The following is a 15791-nucleotide window of genomic DNA, read 5'->3' as shown; positions in this document are numbered from 1 at the left end:
GGAGATATTTTGTTAGTAAAGCCATTTTCCCAAGTTAGATGCTACCATCAGCACTGTTCCTGTGGGATACACTTAGCTGCTGCCAGCCAACTAGAATAGGAATCCCTGATTAATTCCTGAAAACAAATCTACAACACATCTTATTGGACCAGTGCAATTGCTACTGGTCTGACTGGGGGGGGGGGGGGGGGGGGGGGGGGGGGAAAGAAGGCTTAAAATTCTAACAACATGAGCTTAAAGTACCCATCTCTTTTTAATCTGTAGCAATTGTTGCATTATCTACCAACTCCGTATGGTTATACAGTATATATTACATCTACTGGGTTGCATACAGTTCCATAATACCTCCCTTATAAGCCTTTTTACTCTTAATTTTCACAACCCAAAATACCCATTCTTAAGATAACATTTTTAGATTTTGGTCTCAGCATGCAATCACTTTTTAGCACTGTATCTTTTGCCAGTTTTGAGATGTATAAAGATGAAGGTCTTCTTTCATTTAAAAGGTCATATTTAATTAAACACTCAAAGAAGCTGTGGTGATACACAGACTCTAACAACACACTGTTAGTAAGGTCTTTATGTCTGAAAAAGCTCTGACAGTAGCTGTTCTTGGAATTTATACAAATGGATCAACAGCCCCAGTTAACGTCATATGACCAAGTCAATGCCTGAAATTATTCTCGTAATTACCATGTTAATTTACACACTCTATTGTCATTGTTTGTAGTATAACAAAACTTAACGGCCCCAAGACAAACCAAAGTCTGATGCCAGAACTGTAGCTATGTGTAGCTAGTCTTCAGTCTTGCACTGGTGCAGATCTCATGGCTGAAGTCATGGCTTACATTAGTTATGGAATATTTACATTAGTTATGGAATATTTTAAGCCTTACTGTGCTTTGTACAATAGTAATAATGTTGTGCTGGGTCTGGCTGGGATGGATTTGATTGTCTTCTGGCAGATCCTATGGTGTAGTGTTTTGCATTTGGGATTGAACCAGTGTTGATAACACAGCAACAATTGCCAAGCCGTGCATGCACAGCATCAAGGCCTTCGCTGTTTCCCACCCTTCCCTCTCAGCAAGTAGGCTGGGGCACGTAAGAAGTAGGGAGGGGACACACCTGGGACAAGTGTCCAGAATTGACCAAAGGGACATTTCACACCACATAATATCTGCTCAATAATAAAAACTGAGGAGCACAGAGGATTGGTCTGGCAGGTGGACACTGCTCAGACACTGGCTGGGCATTGGTCTACATCCCTTGGGGTTTTTTCCCCCTCTTTCCCTCACTTACTAAACTCTCCTTACCTCAACACATGAATGCTCTTCCTATTCTCCCCCCAGTCTCACTGGGGACAGGGAATGAGCAAGCAGCTATGTGGTTAACTGCTGGCCGGGGTCAATGAACCACACAGATGTATAGGACAGTGTAATATACAGAACAATCCTACACATAATATATTGCACGTAGTTCAACATGAGTGTCCTTAGCTACAAATAATGTGTTCTTAGAAACCCACTTGTTTTGCAGATTGGGACAGTACAAGGATGTGACCCAGAACATTACACCAAGAATGAAATTGAAAATCTTTTCTGAAACAAGGTTAGTTTCCTAAAGAAACAAAAGTATTGTGAAGATGTTGCAGCTGTCTGTGGAAAAGATCTGAATTTCACAGAACTGAAAGGTGAGTTTAGAGAACTTTTCCACTTTTGTGGTAGAGCAGTTATTGCTGGCTTAAGGTTAGTGTACATGCTAGCACTGTAAAAGCTTGAGAAAGCATTACCACCCTAGATAGCTCACGATCAACGAGACAAATGGACAAAGTGCCACAGAAAGATGATGTCATTCACTGCTTCAGCAGCTGAAACAAGCATTCACATTTTTTCAGTGAAAGTACAGTTACTTGGTTCTTACTGCCTCTCTAAAAATGACTTTCAAAATACTTTTAGTAATAATGTTTAAACTGATCTCACAGTACGAGTCCTGTATGTCAATGAAAAACTCTTCTATAGTAACGTAATTTTATACATATATGTGTGTGTATATATAGATATAAATAAATCAAGTTACCACAGCTAGCTCCTTCACTTGAACAAGTATATCTTCTAGGCATAACTTTTCTTCCAATCAGGAAAGGGACAAGAGTGCAGACAAGAAAGAAAGACAAGACAGACCGCTGCAGTAGATTTGTCTGGCCAAGGGCTGTAACGTAGCATTCTGACCCATGGAAATGAGTCAGCCTCAGGAGGTCAACTTAATTCTTATGATCCCCAGAGATCACATGTCATTTCAGTGATTCCAGCAGATGCCCTGAAAGCAGAGTGTGAAGGTGTAGAGGAGATACAGACCAGTCTTATCTCCCTCTGCCAACTTCAGTATTCAATACCAACCAAGAATGCAATTGCCAAATGTTCAAGTGGCAGAAACAGTATTTTACCAGTGCCACACAGGTAATTTATAATGTGGTGTGATGGTTTTATCTGTCTTCAATCACAGTTTCTGCTTCAGTTCTAAAATTCATGAACATACATGTTCAAGCTACATGGCTCAGCTCTTTATTTGTACATACTTGGAGGAATTAAGATCAGCTTTTATTATCTTTTCCATTAAGATTAAAGTAAACAAATAAGCTGTAGAATGTATTTAAACCCAAACAAAAGAAAAAGATACACAAGGGAATATCAGAGTGACGACATTACATAAAAGCTAGTAGAATTGTGAAGTTTCAAAGGCTAGTTTAATAAAGAGCTGAAAGGGAGAAATACACCCAGTAAAGACAGGTAACAGGTTGATATATTTGATTTAAAATAAACAATCATGTGGATTGGCACTGAGAATAGTGCTCAAAGCATTACATAGAGATCAGTGGAATATGAAAGCACACATTGCCTGGAAGAAATGCCTCACTTGATGATGTGCAAGAATTCTTTTTACATAAAGATTGAGAAATCACAGAACGTACATACAAAATAATGTGATAATGTCATTGCATCTACAACCTGAATTTCCACATTGATTAATACAAGCAAATCTGAACACACATTAGCATAACTACAGATCTAACAGATAAGTTCTGGAAAATTATCTAAATTTAAAATATTACTAGCCTCTTCTACCCTTGTGGCAAAAGTTATCTCCAGTTTGCAGCCCAGTCCTCCCTTCTTCATGGCTCCGAGCTATGGATGATAGACTGTGAACTAGAAAAGGTGAATTCAGTAATATCCCAAGTCCAACTATGGTTATAAGAACATCTGCAAAAGTGTAGACAGATCTGCATGGTATTGTTTTTCAACTACTAAAGCTAAACCCACTGTGGCTTTCCTGACAAAACCCTTGAGTCACACAGTAAAAGAAAGTATTCCAGTATTCAAACACAAGACTCGGCTTCCTGGCATTTAGAACTGCAACCCAAAACCCAGTACAGGATGCAATAAGGGAGAAGAATATTAGGGTACAATAACAGAAATGAGAAACTGTGTTGCATAAAATTTGATAATCTGATTCCTATTACAGGTAAGATTTGAATTTGTACAACTTTGCTGGCTTAAGTTGTGTTATTCCTGCTTGCCATTAGGGGAACAGAGGGGAAAAAGTATTGCTTGGCTGTCAACTGTTTAAATACTGTATTTCTCAACGTTTCTCAAAAATACCTTTGCTACCAATCTCATCCTACATCGTCTACCAAAATACCATTCCTTCTTGATTCAAAACCATTGAAAACAAATTATTCCTTTATAAACATTTATTTTCAAGTGCAAAATTGAGAACATTCTTTTCACTGCATTTTCTTAACCAGTTCTAGGTGCAGAAAACCATAGGAGAAAATATTAGAAATATTTCAACCTACATTTGAAATTTGTAAGACAAGGAAATTGAATACATTGTGTTATGTCTAAAAGATAATTCAATTTATTTACAAATCAATAGAAAAGTGACCTTAAGTCATGGACAGTTTTTAATTTTAGATTTTTTTTGAAACAAACTGTATTTAAACAAAGATGCACCAATAGACTTATTCTGGCCAATTATGATATCGTTTATATTTTGTAGAGAAGTACACAATATATACTTATGAGTATATTTGAGCATTTTAAAATTCCCCTTGTGATTCAAAATGAGAGGATTTTGTATTACTGGTCAGCTTTGTCTCTTTTCTAATCCTTTCTTGGCAACTGTTTAGCTATCACACTTCCATTTACACCTGAAATCTTGTCTTAAAATTCTGTTTCTTTTCATAGCATTCTTTGTAACACGACTTCACGTGGAATGAAGCCCCTCTTATTGCATCAGCTGGGCACCTCATTTACAGAACACACATCTGAAGCTTACTGGTATGAGGGACATTTTGTCATATATAAAATTACAGCTTTACAGTTACCTAATCTCTCCTGTACATTAAGCTTTAAGACTGTTGAAAGTTTAAGTTCTAGACCCAAATGTTTTCAGACTGATGCTTTTTTTTTTTAAAGTGTCAGCAAACACTCCATAGTTTTCGCTGTAGTGTTGCTAAATTTTCAACACAATTACTGTGTTTTGTGACCTACAACAGGGAAAAAATAATAGTTTTCTTCATAGCAGAGAATGAGTTGAAATATGTATAATCAGCGTGGGATGACAGGCAGAATATTTCTGTCAAAATATATTGGTTTCTAAAGTTATATTTATGTGAAATGGGCAATAATAATAATTTAAAGTCCTATTTACTTCAGCATTTAAGTCCTACCTCATTTACATTAATTTCTTCCCTGCTGTAAATTCTTTGGTTTCAACAGAATTACCTCTGATTTACTCAGGTGCTAGCCAAACTAGCATCATTGCTTTAAAACATCATATATTACAGTTATTTACACAGAGGAGAAAAAAAAGGCACTGACAGAGATTAGAGTTTCATACACGTGCATTAAGAAATACCTGGGATCTCAGAGAGTTTATTATCTGAAGAGTTAGGGCAGACAAAGTCAGCACAGTTATACTGGACATGGCAAACAAAGAATATTCAGGGAAAACCGAGAAATACTGAGGTGAAGCAGCACTCCAGAGGTCACACAGCAGGTCAGTGGCCAAGGTGTGAAGAGCACCAAGAGCTCCTAACACTCAGTTCAGTGTCTGAGGTCATGCCATCTTTCTGCAAAAACACCCACAAAGCATAAAAACTATAAACCATGTGCCCTGTGTAAGGCCACTGCACTGCTGAAATAAATGTGTTTGGAACCTCATTTAAGAGGTCAGCTCTGGTATTGCTTATACTCTTTTAAAAAGTCCATAAATCCTATCAACCGTGTTTTCTCAAAATAATGTCACATGGTTTTTATGACTGCACCCTCCTAGAATTCTTCCCATTTCTCTGTAGCTCTTTCAGCACATGTGTTGGGGAAACCCCTCAACTCCCACCTTTCCAAATTACCGTGGAGACTTCACAAGGCTCTGTGTATAGGTGCTTTCTGTTCTCTCTACTTCAGCTTGCTTTCTTGTAATCTGATCAACACACACCAAACAATTACTTCTACACCAACTCTTAAATAAATCTTTACTGGAGACCTTTCTCCTCCTTTCCAAGTTTTGCTAATTTTCCTGTCATTTTGCCAAATTGTTTTCCAATTGCTGCGTGCCCAGAACCTTTTCTATACACTTGGTACTAGTGTCCAATCCCCTAAGTCCTCCAGTTATCCCTTTTCCAGTCAATGTCATTTCTGTCTTTCAGACCCTGAACTGCCCATTATTTTTAAACTAGGCGTCTTTCTATCTCCAGGTTACGCACAGGGCTGAGTACCAGCTTTACAAAGCAGTCTCTCCAAACCATTTAAAGGAATCACAGGTGGATCTATACCGTTACAGGGAGTGCACTGCAGAGTCCCCAAGCAGCTCCTAGCTAAGCCTGCTGCAGACTAGTTCTCTGAAAAACTTTTTTTTTTTTCTTTTTTCCTGAGGCAGAAAAGGAAGTTATTTGCAAGTTGGTGAAAACAATTTCCTGTTCAGCTCAACTTGTTGGATCTGTTCACACAGTGGCTAATATCTGATAGTCACGGTCTAGGAGCATCGTTCTCAGGCACTGTAAGAAAAATTTAAGCAGCACGAATATTAAGAAAATCACCTGCATAAGTGAGACTTGTATGGGCAGCTACAGAAAACTGACATACCTTGCAATTCGGTTACATAGGTTGAATCGTTTAAATCAATTCTAAACTGTTAATACAGAGGGCGGTATTTATAAAAAGTCAACATATTTTAAGCTACATCCTTTATCATCTTTACCTATCATAATCAGAAACCAAAGTCAAGTGCTATGCTTCTAAGCATAAAAAGCAAAGAAAAGAGTAAGGAAAAGCTTTTCAAAATCTTTCTATTTATTCTTCATTTTTAGTAATCAAGATTTTATCCATTAAGAGATCTCCATTATATGTTGTTCCTGGCACACTGTATGCATCACTAACCATATGCCTTCTGTAAACTGTAAGAGTTCAGCCACTCACTTCATTCATTAAAATTCACAGGGCCTATTATTCTGTTTACAGTCTAATAGATATTCACTGTCACTATTCAGGCCTCTGATTCAATTTGCCTAAATCCCAGATGCAGAGTAATCCTGATGGAGATTAGCTTAATTTATCACCAATTTCTTCTCAGAACCAAGAAAGGTTGGTATTTCATAATAAAAGCTGTGTTTCTTCTTTTTTCCTAAAGCAGACACATAGCAAAAAAGAAGCAATAAATGCCTGATTTTTTTTTAATAGTGAGATTTTTTTCAGTTACACGTAATTTGCTTTGCATATAGGACACCTTCTCTAAAAGGTGTGTATTCTGCAGATAAGTATACTGATTCTCATCAGACTGGAACACATGCCTGTGACCAAATATTGTGCTGATTCTGACTGAACACAGATTGGCACACTCATCATCTGCTCCATACAATGCAAACCAATCACCCTGGGTATACTTTTCTAGGTGTTGACAGTTTGGAGTGTAATAAATGAAATATACTTTACTTTCGGCTTTCAAGTGTTCCCACTGAGGAACGTTTTCTAGCAACTGGAAGTTATATTAAAGGTGTCCACTTTCAAATCAAAACTGACAGTGCTGATTTATGTAAGTGATACTATCTGCTGTCATTTGCAAAATATCCCAGTGACCTGCTGAAGAAATCTTTGTTTGGTCAAACAACACCTCCAAATCAGCACAGTTCATATACAACTATGCAAATTTTTCAAAATAAATCAAATTTTATCTGCACAGCAAACCATAGTTCTATTTCAATAAAAAGTTAGTTCATTATTGCCAACTATAAAATTTTACAAATATCTATTATGCTTAGCATTTTTAGATGAAGAAACAAATGATCATTCAAGTGGCATCCTGCATCTGATCTAGGCACCCACACAAAAAGCACGTTTTGCACACCTTAGGCCTGGAAGAAGTTGGAGCAGTGGTACTGCCAAGAAAACTGAACCCACAGGATGTGAGAATACATTCACCAGTGGAGATGTCCTGTGAAGAAGATATGTTATTGTCTCACCATAACTAGAGAATTCTGAGAGTCCCCTGTAAGGATTTACTTCCATCCAAAAAACTGATTCTGTAGCTGGGGGTACAGGCAGTAGCAGTGTACTTGTGCTGCTTCTCTTGCTGGAAAGGAACTGATAAAAACCAACAGAATATTTCCCAAATATTCAGACTCCCAACCCAACTACTCATTATCTCTAATGTATTTATTTATTTGTTTGTTTGTTTATTTTGAGATAAAGAACTAATAGGACATTATCTGCATATGGCTATTCTGAGAAGAACACATTTCTTGGCAATGCTCTATCTTTCCCAACACAAAACAGTTCAAGAGAAAAAGACAATCGTGGGAATTTGCCAAATGACAGGAATTTTTAACATGAAAATGGTGAGTTGTTAATTAGACTTACTCTTTGTAACAGGAGTTTCACATGACATTTTTGATTAGCACTGCCACTAAAGGGCAGTCCCAGTATATCTAGCCTGCAACCATGTAAAGCTGTCCCTGTTCTGACCCACTGTGGTACACAAAAGCCGGTGCTCTGGGCTTTCCAGAGCTTAACTGCATTTTCATGAGCAAGCTCACAACTGACCCATATAATGTTTATGATAACATTTCATAAATGGAGGAGGGAGGAAGTTTCACAGGGGCAGATATGAGCAGTGAGGGTCACTCAGAGGTGGAAATTTTTAACAGAAGTTTTATCTTAAACTGCATATTAAACTACAGCCCAAGATAGCAGTGAGAAAATATGCCACAGTAAAACTGATGCCAGGATTCAAGGTAAACTGCAGAAAGACAAGAGAGACTGACATATACTGGGATATAAGGTAAACTGACTGAATGGCACAAAAACTGGCAGAACATCACTCAGCCAAGCAGACCTCTGACATGTGTGGCTCCACATAGCTCTGTGTCAAACAACAGAGCAAGGGAGAACTGCACCTAGCTTAAGCCCTGCTCTGAGAAGCAGAAATGAGGGCAGATGTCTTAAGAGAGTGAGTGTTATATTCCCTGAGTGATCCACTGAGCTTGCCAAGTAAATTGCCATGGGTCTCGGGTTTGGCAGTCGGTTCTATCAGATGGTTATACTGAAGACCTATCAAGAGCAATGCCAGAACAGACCAGATGTGAACTGTACTTCAGTGGGTATCCACTGTGGAGGGCACACAAGTCCCAGATCACAAAGGCGTTATGGAATTAAGAAATGCACTCAACTGACTCTGAAGCATTCAGCCTCCATCACCTATTTATTACAGCTACAATTCAAAATAGGTGCCTTATCAATACTTCAAAACATCTTCCTCAAGGTCAGAAAAGTCAGAAAAGATACTTTCATGCTCAGGCAGATGTCATTACCACAGATTAACTTACAAAAAGGAGTTTTGCTGATGTACAAGTTGAATGGGACAGACACCACTACTAAGTCTTGTACTTACAAGGGTCTGTAATTTCAACAACATATGGTCAAAGTCTAGGTGAGCCAAATAAATAAACAAATAAACAAATAAATAAATGACTAATGCAGGAAAACAGAATTCCTCAGAATTGGGCAGGATTTTGGACAATTTTATAGCAAAGTAGTATGCTGTACCCTACTTTTGATAGGCATCCAGTCAAGTAGTCTAATAGCATTTTTTTACTTCTATGCAACGGCTGTTTTCTGCATGTGTTGTCACAGGTACTACAAGCACAACAAAGAACATTGTGCTCTGGTTGCTGTGCTGCATGCAAATAGCAAGATCCATCTGAGGATCCGATAGTGTAATACATGTTATAGGAAATACTGAACAATGGTACGTTATAGAAATTGGATGCATGGTTCAAAGAGAATTTATGGTGCTAATGGAAACTGGATGGGATAAAAACATGTAGCTTTATAAAAGGCATCTAAAATACCCTCAAAGCCACCTGGTCCCTCTTACAGGTAGTTAGTGTTTTTCTGTAATAAAAATGTTTTATTGGGCCTGGCTTACATTATGCTTACAGCCTTACTGTCATTAATATTTATCAGTCTTCATAAATGCCACTGACAAATTTTATCAGGATTTGATATCTAATTCTGTGAACATGTTTAATAATAAGGTTTAGCTCTGATCTCTACAGAACTCTAGAAACTCCTAAATTTCATGAATTACTTTTCAGATCAACCACACAGGCCATTTTTAATCCATTTAACATATTATTGGTATTGAATAGCCTACATTTTTTATCTGAACACCTCACTGATAGGTCAGACATCTTAAAAAAGAATATATTAAAGTGAATAGGAGTCTTTATCAACTGACTTGTACTGCCTTCCAGAAAAGAAATGAGATTTATTCAATGTAACTTACTTTCCACAAAGCCATTCTAAGAAATATAATTATACGCTTTGCTTTACTACTTTAATAACTGGATTTCATATCAGATTTTCACTATTTTAGCCAGAAATAAAGTCAGACTAACTGACCTAAAAATACCTGTCGTGACTGCCTTTTCTGGATAGCGACTCAATATTATTTAGAGTCATGGCAGTGTTATAGTGTATATATATCCTTACTTTGAATACTTATTCAAAATGATGATCAGCAAGAGAAAAATCCCTTAATCAGTCCTATAAAGTTGTAACCATGAAAGTTCTCGATTTAAAAATGCTAGTTCTTTCAAGAAATTGTTTAAAATCCTCCGTCGGCTGCTAACAGACTGTGAATGTTTCATCATCTTCATATGCCATCAGCCTACTTCCTTGCAGGTACAAACTAGAAATATTCACACAAGATTTCTATCTTTACACAAAGTTGTTTTCTCAAACAGTGGATCATATCCACCCACAGATTTCCTCCTGATTCTTTCAGCCTCTTCTCCAGCTGCTATACTCAATTGCTGCTCATATTTTCAGGTTATTATCTATAACCCATTTTCCAGTTCCTTTATATTGCCCTTTTATTTCTAAATACTGTGTTCTCTTTCCTATCAAATGGAAATAGGTATTACCCTCTAATTATGGAACTGTGTTTTTTTGGTTACTTGAACTGTTATGATGCACAATTTCTATTCATATTTTCTACTAGCCTGTATCTTCCTCATAACAGCTTTAGAGAAATAAGCTGCTCTGAATCAACCTATTTTAGAAGCCCTGTTGGTTCCCACTGAATGTAACTTAGGATGTAACACCTGAACCCTATACCACACCAACAAAAATAAGTCCAATAATGACTGACAACATACTGGATGCAGCAACTTTTGTTTGTGATTATTTCTTCCACCATTTTTAGAAACTATTACTACATTTTACAATGTAGCAATTTCAGTTAGTTGCCCAAGTGTCCCAAACTGGACTCCCCATAGCAACAGAACACTTTATTGTCATTACAAATATGTGCTTCAGCAGTAATTCATCATATTCTCTAATCTGATCCAGTAGTGTGCATCAGACGTATCAGAAACCTTTTCTCCAGCTTTAGTAACTTGGTATATTGATCCAAATGGATTCAGGATTGTGTGGCTCCCAGTTACCAGTAACTATAAACGCAAGTACCTGTGTCTGCTATAAACAGAAAGAGCCACGCTCTCTTCTCTGAAGTTCCTCTGTTGTCCTATTACTAGCTGCAGCTATTAATTAACAACGCTGAAATGACTTAATTGTTGTATGTTAAAAAAAAGAACTATATAATGTCATGAGAGACATGGAACAGCTAGAAAAAGTAACTACATTCAATTGATTAATGAGGAGATTACACTTGCACTCAGAAAAACAAGTCAGGCTTGTGAAGTGATCAGAATAGCCGACAAAGATAAAAAGGTAATACAGGTATCTTGAACAGATTAAGCAAGAGACATTTTAAACTTGATCAAATTTGATCTCTACACAGAAAAACTTATTTGAGTTACTGAAACTTAAGTGAGAACCAAGATCAGGGGAAAACTGGCAGCTACCTGGAAGGAGAGAGTGAAAATGAGACAGACCAGACTTCAAAGGAAGAGCTGGTGCAGGAAGGAGCACTGCTACTTACTGTGCCACCTCGATCTTCCTAATACAGGTTATAGCCTGAGATATGTAAGAGGTATTTTAATAGGATTTACTTGATATACTACAAAATTCCACTGAAATGAGAAGGATTTTCAAGTATATTTTTTACAGTGGCATACTGTGAATAAAATCTGATTTCAGAGAACTTTTTTTCCATAAATATTTAGTACATAACTAAACAAAGCAGTCTACTGAGGAACTCCCTGATCATCAATGTTTGACTTGTAGACACTGTCTTTATTTTCAAAAAAATCTTGCTGCAGAGGAACAGTAGTCAGCAAAAATGTTACCTGAAATATGCATGCATGCTCTTTTATCCAGGGGAGAAACTACATATTTTACTTTATTAACTAAATATTCTTATTATTTATAGAGAAACTACATATTAATATTCTTTTCACATACAGTACAACCATGTAAACACTAATGATATTCACGGTAACTAACAGAGAAGCAGCCATCTTATTCAACAGTGAATGAAGTATCATAATAGTTGCTGATAGGTGATTTTCCTCATTACAGCTAGTTCTGAGAACAGAAGATCTACTTAAACATTTTCCAATTTTTTACAAACTTTTCATTATAGAAGTATGTAAAATATTGGTAGTACGAACACTTATTCATCTTCTTTGTCTGTAACTGCTACTGCAACTTATTCAATGAAGTAATTCCAAAATTCATAGCAGCCTGAATGGAGACCGAATTGCATCTCTCTGTCATCAATGACACAGGAGTATTTAATTAAAAAAAATAGGTAACATATTAGACTAATTCAGACTTTCCCATGCGTAGCCAAAACAAGCATGCAGCTGTGGGAAGAACACTCATTTCTTCCACTTAGAGGAAGCATTCTGTATTAAAAGAAAGCAATTTTCCCCCCTGAAAAATAACAGCTTGCTCAAGAACAGACAAGATAATTCTGAATCATCAGGCACAGTGATGAGTTTTATACCACTTTCCCAAGGGTTATGAAACAGGACAAACAGAAGATAGCTTTTAGTTTAATCACAAACTTTAAAAAGAACACAATTTTTAAATAAAAGGTACATTTTTTTCATGAACATCTATCATAATTTTTACTTTATATCTTTTAGCTTACAACCTCTTTGAATTTAGGATTTTAAAGTGCATTCAACATTGTTCAGTCTTTTTTCATAACGAGGTTGATGTGAATTTTACATTGAACTGAATGTTATACGTTATATTGAACTGAACTGAACATGGGATGGTTTCAGGCCATGCCAGAGGTCTGAAAACTGCCATGTAGTGTGACTAGCTATCTGATGATGAAAGAAAGAAGGTAAAATGCACAAATATTTAAGTTACTAAATTTCAGTCCACAGAGGAAAGTTATTCATTAAGAGATAACTATATATGTCTTCTTTTTACAGTGCATAAGAATAGCACTGCCCTTTACTTCGGATGCTATCAGACTTGCTCAAATATATCTGAAAGCAGCTTACCTCTACAGAAATCCAAGAACAGTAGACAAGTGGATCTGTTTCATGGATTAGTAAGATATAACCTTGTCTGAAGGTAGGTATATAGTAGGTACATGCTATATTCAACATATATGTGTGTGTGTATATATATATATATAAGTCATTGTAATTCTTAGTTACATAGTTACTTCAGAAAAGCAAATACTACTTATATTTCAAATATTAAGTTACAAAACACAGATTAGTCCCTTCTGTAGAACTGCACGCTGATGATAAAGTGATCTACATAACACCACAGACAGTATTATTGCATGATACACTGTAGCAGATTGTTAAGTATTTAACTAAAATATGGAAATAATATTCTACATACTGCTTTTAAAACGGCTTTCAAATTTGCAATGTAGAGGTTTCCTTATTTAGTATTTCTGCAACAAAAAGCAAATGCATGTGGAAAATGAAGTAATTCACACTAATCAACAGATAAGAATTATTTTCTTTAATGTGCTGGGAGATTTTTTTTCTGCAGAGTAATTTCCTATACAACTAAGCGCTTTTTCATGAACAAGTAGACTGGCAGTCATATAGAAAGAGATGACCAATAACAATTATGGAAGTCTTTGGAAGTCTAGGAGAGAGACCTAGAGCCAGCGACTCTTTCTCCCTGTTGAGACCAGTTCAGAGTTGACACCAGGCAAGTGCAGGAACTCCAAAGATTATTCTACAACAGGGAATGCACCAAAGATTAAACTCATTTAATCTTTTACACTTTGCTTTCACTAAGGAATACTTTTATCTTGCTCAACACTCAAAAGAAAATCAAAACTCAAACCTTCACAAACGTCATGAACTCTTCTACTTTGTCATTGGTGAGCAGCAGCTTATTATGTACTGTTTCCAAAGCCTGTCCGCTCTGTTTAGCCAAGCCATGTAGTTGTTGAGATGCAGCAGTCTCCAGTTCAGTCATGGCACATTCAGTCTCCATCATTTTGCTCTCTAGGTGGGTAAGCTTGAGATCCTGAAATAAATCCACAGAGAAATGGCAGTGGTATGGTAAAAGCTGATAGACAGCTATGGTAGACCACAAACAAAAAAAACAAACCTCCCATAAAATGGTTAATATCACAGAACATTCTACTTGCAAGACATGAAATGTAATTTCATGGGAAAAAGTGATTTCATGTTCGGTTATTATGTCCACATTTCAGCATCTAAAGTTCAGTGATGTGACTGAACTGTATCAGAGACACACATTATTACTGAGCTGCTTTCTTCTTCCTTTCTGTATTTAAAAAGTCTAAGCTAATGACTTTGCAACTTTTCATTGGACAGTGAGGTAGGAAAAGTTCCACAGTGGAGCCGTCACAACGCTAATATACCTTTTTCTCCAACTCATCTTTAGCCTTGTGATACATCTGCTGATACTGAGACTTCTCTTTTGTAGCTACATTAAGTCTTTGTTTCAGTGAGTCAATGGAAGTTTTTTTATTTGAACAGTCTTCAGCCAGTGCCTTTACCTGAAATAATGAAAGGTCAAAAGCAATTGGCTATTAAGATACAAAACTTAAAAATGAAAATCAAATCACAACTAAGCTTACCTATATCACATAAACATGCCTGTATTATATAAATAATTTGACTGAAGTACCCTTTTCTGAAATTACAGTCTTTAATAATTCTCTATGGCTGATCCAGTAGAGATCAGTCTGCACACAATCTTGTTACATAAAAGTTTTGACTTGTATTAAGTGTAAAGAAAAGCTCTTCATTTACAGAGCTGTTTTTTTATATGTATTTCACTGCTACAGTATGTGCAAAAGGGAGTAAACCACAACTTCCACTCATTTCTTCTACCAGAGGTAAAAACAATAATCAAAACTCTGCTGAGAACATAACTGTCTACAAGTTAATAGTCTGTAAAGCCTCTTAGATAATTATTGTAATTTTGCCATACAATGCAAACACTGATTTTAGGTAAAATGAAATAGACCAATGCTCCTAGAAAATCATTCAGCCCTCCTGACAGTATTAATCACAAACTTTTCCTGGCAATATTGTGTAACAGGGAATTTCTTTGATCTTCTGCTGAAGAAAATGTAAAATTTATCAAGTTGATTTTCCACATGGAATAATCCAATTAATGTATGGAATTTGATTCTCTGGAATCTAAGAAATGCAGCACTTAAAATACTCGAAAAACCCAGCACTGAAGCACATTGTTCCATTCAAGATGTTTCATCTAACATCAAAACCAGGTATTTCTCTCATTCCATACTTTAGCTCCCTTGCTTACTTATGCTCTCACTCTCTGGCTGCAGATTTCTCAGTAACACCTTGTATTTGGCACGGAGGGTAAGACAGTAGTTCTCTCTAGAGCTGAAAGGGCTATATGACTGTAAGCAGTGATAGTGCTTGTGATACTCATCAAGCACCCCCCATTCTAGGAAAGCAAAAGCAAATTAGTAAATTGTTTTGTTTTTTCTGTTTTGGGGTCAAACACTGCATAACCTCAAAGACAACCAAATGTCATAATCTTCTTGTGGTATTAAAGGCCAAAGTGCGGTATGTTGGTTGGATAATACAGAAAGATGTCAAAACATATACAAGTTTTCCTAGCTTTAGCGAAATCATCCTAGAATTTTGCAGGAGAAAATAATTTGCCATAGAATGTAAGGTCTAGCTTACACAGAATTAAATTAAGGTAAGAACTGTGAATCATTTATAACATTGCAATAGAAAACAGATTACATATTAAAGCATTTAACTACTATAACCAGGAAAGGTGCATGGACTTCATTAGTGTGTCATGTAAAATCACCCTTGCTTCAGGTCT

The 15791-nt window shown here is 36.5% G+C and overlaps 1 protein-coding gene across 3 annotated transcripts in view; it reads right to left on the bottom strand.

The window, feature by feature from the left end:
• The window catches only part of CNTLN (centlein), a 198014-nt gene that overhangs the window by 14051 nt on the left and 168172 nt on the right, over positions 1-15791 (bottom strand). For all 3 annotated transcript variants that reach the window (XM_055699169.1, XM_055699168.1, XM_055699170.1), the window contains 2 exons: positions 14338-14475; positions 13791-13976 (listed from right to left, as the gene is read on the bottom strand). In XM_055699169.1, the coding sequence (XP_055555144.1) occupies positions 13791-13976; positions 14338-14475 (324 nt within the window). The remainder of the gene's footprint in view (positions 1-13790; positions 13977-14337; positions 14476-15791) is intronic.

The sequence above is a fragment of the Falco cherrug genome, chromosome Z (genome assembly GCF_023634085.1).
Source record: "Falco cherrug isolate bFalChe1 chromosome Z, bFalChe1.pri, whole genome shotgun sequence".
In the NCBI taxonomy this organism is placed as follows: Eukaryota; Metazoa; Chordata; class Aves; order Falconiformes; family Falconidae; genus Falco; species Falco cherrug.
Note: the sequence above shows the minus strand (reverse complement) of the source record. Positions and strands in the feature narration are given on the sequence as shown.